This window comes from Panulirus ornatus, chromosome 4, assembly GCF_036320965.1.
Source record: "Panulirus ornatus isolate Po-2019 chromosome 4, ASM3632096v1, whole genome shotgun sequence".
NCBI lineage: Eukaryota > Metazoa > Arthropoda > Malacostraca > Decapoda > Palinuridae > Panulirus > Panulirus ornatus.
In genome coordinates, this window is record NC_092227.1 from 65,918,384 (window position 1) to 65,932,122 (window position 13,739).

Consider the following 13,739-nt stretch of genomic DNA (forward strand, 5'->3'; position numbering starts at 1 on the left):
TACATCTTTCTTGGATCAGCAAGGTGCTACCTGCCATGAGTTTGGGTAAGATTTTTCATTTAGGGGAAATATTTGGTCTAGAAATTTATATAAGGTGGGTTTCAGTGACCTATCTAATGACGTTCACTTACAATGACAGGCCTCCAGGAACATACGCCATATTCTTGGTTCTTTCGTATAACAGATGCCATGGCATACTTGTACTCTAAAATATAATTCCATCACTTGCTGGAACCTTGGAAACTTTTCGAAAGGGGCCACAACCAACCCAAAGCCCACCGAACAATAAACAAAAAGTATATCATTTCTGAAGTAGCTCTACCAAATACGGTAGGTATGTCCTCAATTATCAGCACAATGCCAATTAGATGTGATTTACCTCTTTTGTACAATACTTTATTTTCAGTTGAATTAATGAATAAGGTAGACAGTTGAACAGCCTTCTGCGTCCCTGCAAGACGTCTGTTGATCAACATTTTTAAACCGATGGCAGGGGTAAGGCAGGGGAGAAAGAATAACTCCATGTTCCCTGCATGTCTTAGGTGACTAATGCGGGCTGGAAACCCTCCCCTTCTTGTATTTCAGTTTCTAAAAGAGGGAGCCAGAAAGCGGAGAGTGCTCTTCCTTGAAGAGTCAGGCTGGGGTGTCTAAATGTGTGGATATACCCAAGATGAGGAGAAAGGAGAGATGGATAGGATATTTTAGACAAGAAACCTGGATGTTCTGGCTCGAGTGAAACGAAGCTCATGGGTAAACGGGGAAAATGGTTAGGAAATGTCTTACAAGCAGTCAAGGGTTGGTGAGAGGACAAGAGCTAAGGAAGGAGTTGCATTGCTGCTGAAGCCAGAGTTGCAAGTGTGTCAAAGAGTGTTAGCAGTTTTGATGGGTAATGTAAATGTGAAGGTGAGTAATGCAGCAGTTCAGGTTATAATTGGAGGCATGGAATACTCACTAAAGTGAAGGGAAATGGTGGACAGCTTGTGAAGTTGTGCTGGAAAAGAGACCTGTGAAGAAATACCAGGACAGACTGACAGCAGAATAGCAAAAGGTGAGAGTAAATGAAGCAAGGGAAGTGGATGAGGAATAGAGAGAATTTAGGGGGGAAGTGCTGGCATGTGAGGGAGATGCATGTGGTATGCGAAAGGTTAGAAATGGGCTGATTAGAAAAGGCAGTGAGTGGTGAGTTAAAGTTGCCAGTGAAAGAGTATTTGGCTGGTACTTACCAAAAAGAAGCACACATGACTGGGAGATGTATATGAGAAAGCAGCAAGAGATGAAGAGGAAGGTAAATAACAGTAAACTTTGGGGGAAAATAAGATGATGTTTTGGGAGGAGATTAATAATGTTCAAAAAACAAGAGAACAAATGGGAACATCAGTGAAGGGGGCAAACGGGGAAGTGTAAGCAGTGATAAGAGTACTTTAAAGGACTGTTGAATGTGTTTGATGATAAGGTGGCAGATGTAGGGTGTTTGGGTTGGGTGGTATGCAAAGAGAGAGGAGTCATAGAGAGTGGTTTGGTGAAGAGGGATGGGGATGTCAAAGCTTTACCAAAGACAAAATGTGGCAAGGCAGCTGGAGTGGTTAGTATTGCAGTTGAAATTCATGAGAAAGGAGGTGATTTTGTTGTTGATAGGGTATATTTTATTTTCACTTTGCTTAATGATCATGAAGTGCCTGAGCATTGATGGAATGCATGTATAGTGGATTTGTATTGGGCATGCATTTATGGATCTGGAGGAAACATACGATTGATAGAGATACCTTGTGGAAGGTTTAAGAAGATATGAAGGGGGGAGGAGGGCTACTAAAAATGGTGGGAAGATTTTTATCAAGGGAGTAAGACAGGTGTACAAATAGGAAGTGAGGAAAGTGCTTCCAAGTAAAGGTTGGTCTGCGACATGGGTGTGATGTCACTATGGCTGTTTAATTCCTTTAATGAATGGGGTTGTTTGGGAGGTAAATGCATAAATCTTGGAGGGAGGGGCAAGTATGCAGTCAGTAGGGGATGAAAGGGCCTGGAAAATGAGTCACTTGTTGTTTGGCAATGATACAGCACTTGTGGCACATTCTAGTGAGAAACTGCCAAAGTTGGTAACTGAGGTTGGAAGAGTTTATGAAAGGAGGAAAATGAAAGTAAATGTAAATTAAATTAATTTTATTACATTTAGCAGGTTGAGGGACAGGTTAGTTGGGACGTGAATTTGAATGGAGAAAAAGTGGAAAAAGTGAAGTGTTTTAGATATCTGAGAGTGGACAAGTGGACATGGCAGCAAATGGAACCATGTAAGCAGAAGTGAATCATGTAGTGGGTGAGAGGGCGAATGTTCTGGGAGCACTAAAGAATTAGGAGAGAGATCATTACATGAGAACAGAAATGAATATGTTTGATGGTATAGTAGTTCCAACAATATTATATGGATATAAGGCATGTTGTGTGGAGGACGTTGGATGTGTTGGAAATGAAAAGTCAGAGGACAATTTGTATTGTGAGGTAGTTGATCGAGTAAGTAATAATAGGGTAAGAGAGAGGTGTGGTTATAAAAAGAGTGTGGTTGAGAGTTGAAGAGGGCGTGCTGAAATGGTTTTGACCTTGGGTGAATGAGTGAGGAAAGATTAACAAAGAGGATATATAGGTCAGAAATGGAGGGAACAAGAGGAGACCTAATTCAAGATGGAAGGATGGAATGCAAAAGATCATGAGTGATCGGGGCCAGAATATAAACAAAGATAAAAGGTGTGCATGAGATAGAGTGAATTGGAATTATATGGTATACAGGGTCAATGTGTTACCATTACATGAATGTAAGCAAATGTAACTTTTTTGTATGTACCTTGCACTACCTTGCTAACATGGGAAATGGTGAGCAAGTGTGAAAGAAAGAAGAAATTTTATACCACAGTTTTTGTTCAGAGTAAGAGTAAAGCAGATTGGCACAAATTATCAATGACATATCATAAGTGAGTTCAAGGAACATCATCAGTTGCTGGGCCTTCAGAACTGTTCCTAGAATTTTCAGGAACTAAATAGAAGAAATTGCATTTCATTACCCAAAAAACAAACTCAACATATTATAAGTATGCTTTACTAGTGGACACATTCCTAGTTATTTATTATGTACAGCAAAAGCTCATAAGGTACGTATTGCAGAAATACTGGGGTAATTCATTTTGGATGAAAAGTGGTTTCCCCATCGTAATTTATACTCTGCATGTAATAATTAGTCTAGCAAATAACTATATATGGAGGGGGAGGGGGGGAGAATGGAAAACACACATCAAATATGGGTAGGGGTATGAAACTGATGGAAATTGAGGGGTACATACACCATAATAACATTATATAACTTTAGCTAGCTCCCTGATTTTAGAATAATAAGCTAAAGAAAAATATGTTTACTTATTCAATTATCTCTTTTTTACTGTTGTGATTATTAGAATCCTGAGAAAATAGTATACAAGTATTAGTTAAAAGTGTAGTATAGGGTGGCCATCTTATTACTTGAAGAATTTTTCCAAAATTTGTGATGACTCATTTTACTGTATGGGGAAAAAAATGCAGGAGATAAAATCAGACAAAAAACAGTTACTCTTAAGAGAAATATCCCAGCCTAAAATTGAGAGATACAGCAAACCTTTTGTACATGACCTTATGTAGGAAAACCAGTGGTGTTCTTAGTTAAGTGGAAAGGTTTTCTGGGTATACTATTTCTTTCCCCTTAATGCAAGTAGCTTTGTGATAATTGAAATTGTCTTTGTTTCAATGTTGACTATGAGCATTGTGTACATATATACATCACCTGGAGAAGAAACAACTGAATGCATTGCACCCATGGAGAATTATCAGGAGAAAGAAAGAACCCTTTTAAATACACTTCAAACAAAGAATTCTTGCAGCATTACAAGATTTCAAAAGAATGTATCAAAGATCTGCAAAATATAAGAAACCAGTTACCAACCTCAATGAACAGAAGTTTAATAAAATAGCAGAAAATAGTAAGATAAAGTACTCATCTGTAACCTGTGACATGATTTTCCAATAAAATTCTTTCATAGCAAAGTGTTAATATTTCTAAACAGAAAAGACAATGATCAAGTAAAAGTGATGTTTGTTTGAAAGAATTCAAGACACTAATTCAAAGTTGACTCAAGTTTTTTGAAAAGTGGATACAGTGATGACAACTATCTTTTCATAAATTGAACAGTAACCTGAAAATGCTCAGCAATACTTGCTTCACTTTACAGATACTGCAATTTATGAATACCCTGTGTACACAAGTGAAATTTGTTATTGTGGATGGTATAACAGAAAAGATATGCCTTTCAACAAACCATGCAATACAGGTAATTTAAGGACAGTCTTTAATGAATCAAGTATATCTATTAATGCAGGCCTCTTTTCTCTCTTCCTAACCCACACATGGACTGCTGACAGTCTGCCTTTTGGCAAAGTGGTAGGAGCAATGGATAGAAGTAGGTAGGAACATTAGACGGGTATTCCAACCAACTACTACTACCTAATGTTTCTACATATGTAGAAACATTAGGTAGTCGTAGTTGGATGGAATATTAGGTGAGAGCATTAGGTAGAGGTAGTAAGGTTGGAAGATACAAGTAGTAGGTTGGAACACTAGGCTGAAACATTTGGTAGATGCATTAGGTAGAAGTGGTTGGTAGGAACATTAGGTGGGAGCCTCTGAAAACACTGTGCTAGAGTTGCCCTTTGGCACTAGCCTGTTAAGGGTGAGGAACTAAAGGCTAGGAAGTGGCACTGGAGTTCACTGATGATGGAGACTTTTGCTGTGGCCACCCCCTTGAGGGAATTCCCAAAGGGAATGGGCATCAGAGATATACATAGACTCTGATATTTACAGTGTTGATAATAATTCAGGCTCTTGCTCCTAAGCCTACAAATTTCATCACATTTGCAACTACTGTTGCACTCAGGTTGCACTACAAGGAACTTCCATCTAGCGTTGGGCGAATGCACAGACATGTTCTAGCCTTGTGTGAGCTGATGTCTCCAGATGATGTAAGGGAAGAGGAGGAGCGAAAAAACAATTGGAGAAGAAAAAGAATAGATAACAAAAGTCTAAAGTATGCACTATCTATATAATCACTGTATAGATTAACAATTTACATTGTCTGCAAAGAACGTTGTCTGCTTCCCCATATATTTTCAAAGGCAATGTCACACTTATATTCTAGTACTTTTGTCATCTCTCCTTTGGCCTGTATACCATCTGCAGATGTCTGGGAATGGAACTGGCAAAGTTCCTGAAGTATTGTAGGTTCATGTTTTGGCTTCATAGGGTCTTGATCTCCTGAATGAGACATGGCACTGATAAGGTGTTGCAAGAACAGCCACCTGATAGTCCATTCTGAGTGTTGAGTGTTCCTAAAAATCTCACATGTATCCACACTTTCTTGCATCCAGGTAAGAATTTGTGCTTTCTCCTTCTTAGGAAGGTAAAAGCGAACCACCTTGAAGCACAGGTGGAAGAAATTCAGTTCCCACTAGTGATAATCATTAGAATTAAATAGCAACCTGTAAGAAAAAAGAAAGAACATCCTTCCCTCAAGATAGCTTGAGGCAGATTACTGGTGCTCACACAATTAAACAGTTGTCTCAGCATCCAGATGTATAATAATTTCATTCTAACTGTTAAAGGTTACCTTGTGAGGAACATCAAGTTTTCACATACCTACAGAAATTCTGATACCATAGAATATCAGTATCACATACTGAAGAGGATAAACTTACTTCTTCATTGAAAAAAAAAAACTATGCCTCTAAGGAGAACTGAAAAATGCTTCTACTTGCAAGCCATGTTTTTGTTCGTGGGTCATGAATTTTAAATCTATTTTTTGGGGATCATTATAAAATACATGATGAATTAAAATAGTGTACCAAATGAAAGATAAGAAGTGGAACAAGAGTGGAAAATATTTTGAGAAACTGCTTACATGCACAGGTGAAGTGAGTGGCAAGTAGATGGTGGAATGTGGACATATGAGAAAGGGTTTTGAGTGTTGGGATGAGGAAGTTGAACTGCTAGTGAAAGAGAAAAGAAGGGTGTATTGACAGTACCTGTAGAGAAGGAGTGAGAGTGATTGAGAGGAGTCCTAAGCAAGTGACAGGAGGTCAAGAGACAGGTACAAGAGTTGAAAGTGAGGGCGATTAAGAGATATATATCATGGGTGAGAGAGTACTGATGAACTTCAGAGAGAATAAGAAAATGTTCTAGAAAGAAGTGAATAGCATTAAGAAGAATAAGAGAAATCACAAGGGAAGGAGATGGGTAAAGTCAAAGATGTGAAAAGACAATGAAGTGAATACTTTGAGGACTGTTTAATGTGTTATGTGACAAGGGAAAAGATATGGGTATATTTGGGATCAAATGGTTTGCACGTAATTGGTATGGCAAAAAATAGGAGAAAGTGAAAACCTTGCAGAAGGTGTGTGGCCAATTCATAAGTCAATGAAATTGCAGCCAAGCTTCTGTAGAAAATGGGTGACCTTGCTGTTGAGTTATTACCTCAGTAAGACTTAAAATTTGCATAGCCTGAGGACTGGCAGAATGTAAATGTGGTGCCCAAATATAAAGGCAAGGGGAAAAAGAGTGAATACTTTTATTACAAAGGTATAAATATGTTGTTTGTTGCCATTAGGTGAATAAGAGAGTGGTGACTGAAATAGTGGTGGCATGCACAGAACACCTGACGGGAAAAACAGTTGAAGATATATGAGTCAGCAACTCCTTTGAAGAATTTGTGAGAAATTCTTACAGAACATGAACAGCACATGAAATTTATGTTTTAGGAGAACGCATACGATAGGGCTAACAGACTTGCCATGTGAAAGGTGCTTCAAATATTTGGGCTGAACGATGTTATTAAATAATATGGGAACTTTTTATGAGTAAGGTATGTGTTTAAGTAAGAATGGAGGAGTTCCCCAGTGAAGGAGGATCTGAATGAAGGTTGTGTGATGTCACTTTGGTTATTAAATCTAATTATGGATGGGGTGGTAAGGAACACGAATGCAGTTCTCTGGTATAGTGGGGTGAATCAGCTGCTGTCTGCAGATGATACAGCTCTTGTGGCATACTCCAAAAATATATTCCAAAAGCTGGTGCCAGATTTAGAGAGATTGTGGAAGGAGAGAGTTGAAAGTAAATGTGACAAAAGTAAGGAGAGTTGAAAGTAAATGTGACAAAAGTAAGGAAATAGGGTGTATGAGAGGAACAGAAAAGGATAGGTAATATACATCTGAATGGGAATGGCCTAAAGTGGAGTGATTTAGGTACCTGGGAGTGGACATAGCAGAAGATGGAACATGGAATCTAAAGTGAGATATAGTTGGCAGGGGCATTCAAGTCCTCATAGTGTTGTAAGGATAATGCAAAAGACAGGAAAAGGGTGAACACTTTAGGAATGAAAAGTGATGTAAGGCAGGTTGATTGTGTAAGAAATAACAGTGTACAAGAAAAGTGTGGTAGTAAAAACAGTATAACTGAGAGAGCTGACCAGGTGCCAGAATGGTTCAGATACATGGAGGAAATTAGTAAAGACTGACTAAAAGGATCAATAAGTCAGAAGAAGAAGAAGAAGGAATGGGGAAAGGAAGACTAACAAAGAGATGCCAGGCTGGAGTGAGTAAAGCTATGGAATCATAGCCTAAGCTTTCAGGAGGGTAAGCGGAAACAAGTGATAGAGTGAACTGGATTGATGTGATATATAAGGGAGACAGTGCCAATGGACTGAATGAGGGTATCTGAAATGCTCAAAGTAAACCATGGAAAAGATTGTTCATGGTAGGCTTTGGTTTCAGTGCATCATACATAGTAGCTAGAGTGTGGATTTGTGCTAATACACTGACTGTTTGTTTGTACTTGATGTTACCTAAATATGGTGCAAGACACAAAGTTTGTTTGTACTTGACGTTACCTAAATATGGTGCAAGACACAAAGGTATAAGAAAAATCTTTTTTCTTTTTCTTTTACCTTTATTAATAATACTTAAGGTTCAGTTTCTTCTTCATTAAACATCTCCTCTAGCAGATCATCTTCACCATCTGAAGACAAATGAGAAACTTTGGCAACGATTTCTTCATCTTGTGAATCTTCAATTCTCCGTTTCTTCCTCAGAGACGCTTGAGCTAGTAGGAAGCTGAGCATGTATTCATTGTGGCTACATCTGTTTATAGAGATGCAAATAAAGATTTACTTTCTCTTGCACTCAAAAGCAAACAGGTTTTCAAACAAGGAAAGCTAAAGCATAGAATTTTAGATGTAGGAATAGTGGTTCCAACAATGCTGTATGGTTGCGAGGCGTGGGCTATGGATAGAGATGTGCGCAGGAGGATGGATGTGCTGGAAATGAGATGTTTGAGGACAATGTGTGGTGTGAGGTGGTTTGATCGAGTAAGTAACGTAAGGGTAAGAGAGATGTGTGGAAATAAAAAGAGCGTGGTTGAGAGAGCAGAAGAGGGTGTTTTGAAATGGTTTGGGCACATGGAGAGAATGAGTGAGGAGAGATTGACCAAGAGGATATATGTGTCGGAGGTGGAGGGAACGAGGAGAAGAGGGAGACCAAATTGGAGGTGGAAAGATGGAGTGAAAAAGATTTTGTGTGATCGGGGCCTGAACATGCAGGAGGGTGAAAGGAGGGCAAGAAATAAGAGTGAATTGGAGTCATGTGGTATACAGGGGTTGACGTGCTGTCAGTGGATTGAAGCAAGGCATGTGAAGCGTCTGGGGTAAACCATGGAAAGCTGTGTAGGTATGTATATTTGCGTGTGTGGACGTGTGTATGTACATGTGTATGGGGGGGGGGGTTGGGCCATTTCTTTCGTCTGTTTCCTTGCGCTACCTCGCAAACGCGGGAGACAGCGACAAAGTATAAAAAAAAAAAAAAATATATATATATATATATATATATATATATATATATATATATATATATATATATATATACATACATATACACACATACACACACACACACATATATATATATATATATATATATACACATATGAAAAATGTAAGAAATAATTTAGAAAACTGAAACTTCTAGCTTGAAATGAAATGAAAAATGAATGTCACATAATGGTTTAACCTCTGGCTATGGAAAAGGGAAATGTATAATTTATTTACACAAACGTCAATAGTAGTTTTCATCAATTTAACCACTGTATCATACTGCCTGGTCCACTTCTCTTATCATGAAACTGGAATATTGGCTTATGATGTTTCTCAATTGTCTTCATTACACAAAGTACAACCATATCTTGGATACATGAGGGTAGGTAGTTGGTCATCCGCCATACTAAAGCCTTGACAGACCAAAAGTTTATCTGGACCTCAACTTTTCCAGTACATTCATGAAAAACACCTTTTTGCTTTCTATCTCTATCTTTTTGAAAAAAAATGCTCCCTTTGTTCATTAATTCCATTCACACCAAAGCATATGATGATAAGTCCAAATATCCTTCCCCTTAAGTAATCAAGATACAGAACTTTAACTTGACATATCTTTATTTACTGAAAATATATCATAGATGAAGGTGTCTGTCAACATGCTGAATGAAATTTTGGCATTTCTTTCCAGTACATTTCCCAGACCAAAATAAAACAGTAAAATTTCTTATCAAAAAGAAATAATTTCAATATTTCCTGTACTTCTCCTCTTTGGCCTTTTATAGAAGGAAACACATACTTCTAACAAAAAGCTGTACATCATCATCTGAACCACCTTTGTAAAGAAAAATAAAAGCTTTTTTGTGTAATTCTTAAATTAAAATTTCACTGAATTCCTTTCAAATTACAGTATATCTACAAAAACTTTTACAAAGTTTAGCTGAATGGTACTTTCTATTTTCTAATGTTTATACATCAAGTGTCCACAGAAAACATTGTCAGCCCCCATATTTTTTCAAAGGTGATACACAGCTGAGGTTTATTGTGGGTACAAGCATATGATGCTCTCAGGATGAAATTATTATGCATCTGGTTGCTGAGAAGACTGTTTCTAATAGTGTGAGCATCAGTACTCTGCCTCAAGGGGGAAGGATGTTTTTCTTTACTCTTCTAGGGTGCTACCTAACTTTGAGAATATCACCAGTGGGAACGGAATTTTTTCCATCTCTGCTTCAAAGTGGTTGGCTTTTACCTTCCTAAGGAGAAGAAAACCTAAATTTTTACCTGGATGCAAGAAAATGTGGATACATGTGAGATTTCTAGGAACAATGAACACTCAGAATGCACTATCAGGTGGCTGCTTCTTGCAATACCTCATCGGTGCCAATGGACCTACAATACTTCAGGAACTTTGCCAGTTCCACGCCCAGACATCTGCAGATAGTATACAGGCCAGAGGAGAGATGACAAAGTACTAAAATATAAGTGTGACATCGCCTTTGAAAACATACAGGGAAGCAGACAAAGTTTTTTGCAATGTAAATTGTTATCCCTGGGGATAGGGGAAAATGAATACTTCCCACGCATTCCTCACGTTGTAGAAGGCGACTAAAGGGGACAGGAGCGGGGGACTGGAAACCCTCCCTTCCTTGTATTTTAACTTTCTTAAAGGGGAAACAGAAGAAGGAGTCATGCGGGGAGTGCTCATCTTCCTCGAAGACTCAGATTGGGGTGTCTAAATGTGTGTGACCAAGATGAGAAAAAAGGAGGGATAGGTAGTATGTTTAAGGAAAGGAACCTGGATGTTTTGGCTCTGAGTGAAACGAAGCTCAAGGGTAAAAGGGAAGAGTGGTTTGGGAATATTTTGGGAGTAAAGTCAGGGGTTAGTGAGAGGACAAGAGCAAGGGAAGAAGTAGCACTACTCCTGAAACACGAGTAGTGGGAGTATGTGATAGAGTGTAAGAAAGTAAACTCTAGGTTGATATGGGTAAAACTGAAAGTGGATGGACAGAGTTGGGTGATTATTGGTGCATATGCACCTGGGCATGAGAAGAAAGATCATGAGAGGCAAGTGTTTTGGGAGCAGCTGAGTAGTCTTAGTAGTTTTGATGCATGAGACCAGGTTATAGTGATGGGTGATTTGAATGCAAAGGTGAGTAATGTGGCAGTTGAGGGAATAATTGGTGGACATGGGGTGTTCAGTGTTGTAAATGGAAATGGTGAAGAGCTTGTAGATTTATGTGCTGAAAAAGGACTGGTGATTGGGAATACCTGATTTAAAACGAGAGATATACATAAGTATACGTATGTAAGTAGGAGAGATGGCCAAAGAGCATTATTGGATTACGTGTTAATTGAAAGGTGTGCAAAAGAGAGACTTATGGATGTTAATGTGCAGAGAGGTGCAACTGGAGGGATGTCTAATCATCATCTTGTGGAGGCGAAGGTGAAGATTCGTAGAGGTTTTCAGAAAAGAAGAATGTAGGGGTGAAAAGAGTGGTGAGAGTAAGTGAGTTTGGGAAGGAGACTTGTGTGAGGAAGTACCAGGAGAGACTGAGTACAGAATGGAAAAAGGTGAGAACAAAGGATGTAAGGGGAGTGGGGGAGGAATGGGATGTATTTAGGGAAGCAGTGATGGCTTGCGCAAAAGATGCTTGTGGCATGAGAAGGGTGGGAGGTGGGCAGATTAGAAAGGGTAGTGAGTGGTGGGATGAAAAAGTAAGATTATTAGTGAAAGAGAAGAGAGAGGCATTTCGACGATTTTTGCAGGGAAATAATGCAAATGACTGGGAGATGTATAAAAGAAAGAGGCAGGACGTCAAGAGAAAGGTGCAAGAGATGAAAAAGAGGGCAAATGAAAGTTGGGGTGAGAGCGTATCACTAAATTTTAGGGAGAATAAAAAGATGTTTTAGAAGAAGGTAAATAAAGTGCGTAAGATAAGGGAACAAATGGGAACTTCAGTGAAGGGAGCTAATGGGGAGATAATAACAAATAGTGGTGATGTGAGAAGGAGATGGAGTGAGTATTTTGAAGGTTTGTTGAATGTGTTTGATGATAGAGTGGCAGATATAGGGTGTTTTGGTTGAGGTGGTGTGCAAAGTAAGAGGGTTAGGGAAAATGATTTGGTAAACTGAGAAGAGGTAGTAAAAGCTTTGCGGAAGATGAAAGCCGGCAAGGCAGCAGGTTTGGATAGTATTGCAGTGGAATTTATTAAAAAAAGGGGGTGACTGCATTGTTGACTACTTATTAAGGTTATTTAATGTATGTATGATTCATGGTGAGGTGCCTGAAGATTGGCAGAAAAGCAAAGGGGATAAAAGTGAGTGTTCAAACTACAGAGGTATAAGTTTGTTGAGTATTCTTGGGAAATTATATGGGAGGGTATTGATTGAGAGGGTGAAGGCATGTACAGAGCATCAGATTGGGGAAGAGCAGTGTGGTTTCAGAAGTGGTAGAGGATGTGTGGATCAGGTGTTTGCTTTGAAGAATGTATGTCAGAAATATTTAGAAAAGCAAATGGATTTGTATGTAGCATTTATGGATCTGGAGAAGGCATATGATAGAGTTGATAGAGATGCTCTGTGGAAGGTATTAAGAATATATGGTGTGGGGGGCAAGTTGTTAAAAGCAGTGAAAAGTTTTTATCAAGGATGTAAGGCATGTGTACGTGTAGGAAGAGAGGAAAGTGATTGGTTTTCAGTGAATGTTGGTTTGTGGCAGGGGTGTGTAATGTCTCCATGGTTGTTTAATTTGTTTATGGATGGGGTTGTTAGGGAGATGAATGCAAGAGTTTTGGGAAGAGGGGCAAGTATGCAGTCTGTTGTGGGTGAGAGAGCTTGGGAAGTGAGTCAGTTATTGTTCACTCATGATACAGCACTGGTGGCTGATTCATGTGAGAAACTGCAGAAGCTGGTGACTGAGTTTGGTAAAGTATGTGAAAGAAGATAAGCTGAGAGTACATGTGAATATGAGCAAGGTTATTAGGTACAGTAGGGTTGAGGGGCAAGTCAATTGGGAGGTGAGCCTGAACAGAGAAAAACTGGAGGAAGTGAAGTGCTTTAGATATCTTGGAGTGGATTTGGCAGCGGATGGAACCATGGAAGCGGAAGTGAATCATAGGGTAGGGGAGGGGGCAAAAATTCTGGGAGCGTTGAAGAATGTGTGGAAGTCAAGAAAATTATCTCGGAAAGCAAAAATGAGTATGTTTGAAGGAATAGTGGTTCCAACAAAGTTATATGGTTGCGAGTTGTGGGATATAGATAGAGTTGTGCGGAGGAGGGTGGACGTGCTGGAAATGAGATGTTTGAGGACAATATGTGGTGTGAGGTGGTTTGATTGAGTAAGTAATAAGAAGGTAAGTGAGATGTGTGGTAGTAAAAAGAGTGTGGTTGAGAGAGCAGAAGAGGGTGTTTTGAAATGGTTTGGTCACATGGAGAGAATGAGTGAGGAAAGACTGACCAAGAGGATATATGTGTCAGAGGTGGAGGGAACGAGGAGAAGTGGGAGACCAAATTGGAGGTGGAAATAAGGAGTGAAAAAGATTTTGAGTGATCGGGGCCTGAACATGCAGGAGGGTGAAAGGCGTGCAAGGAATAGAGTGAATTGGAATGATGTGGTATACCGGGGTCAATGGGCTGTCAATGGATTGAACCAGGGCATGTGAAGCATCTGGAGTAAACCATGGAAAGTTCTGTGGGGCCTTGATGTGGAAAGGGAGCTGTGGTTTCAGTGCATTATACATGACAGCTAGAGACTGAGTGTGAATGAATGTGGCCTTTGTTGTCTTTTCCCAGCGCTACCTCGCACACATGTGG

At 39.2% G+C, this 13,739-nt stretch overlaps 1 protein-coding gene across 1 annotated transcript in view; it reads right to left on the reverse strand.

Moving 5' to 3' along the window:
* Window positions 1-7,987: 7,987 nt before the first annotated feature.
* LOC139764815 (periodic tryptophan protein 2 homolog) overlaps window positions 7,988-13,739 on the reverse strand; it is a 171,866-nt gene continuing 166,114 nt past the window's right edge. Inside the window, exon 20 of the mRNA XM_071691767.1 lies at window positions 7,988-8,218. Within this exon, the coding sequence (XP_071547868.1) occupies window positions 8,022-8,218 (197 nt within the window). The 3' untranslated portion in view covers window positions 7,988-8,021. The remainder of the gene's footprint in view (window positions 8,219-13,739) is intronic.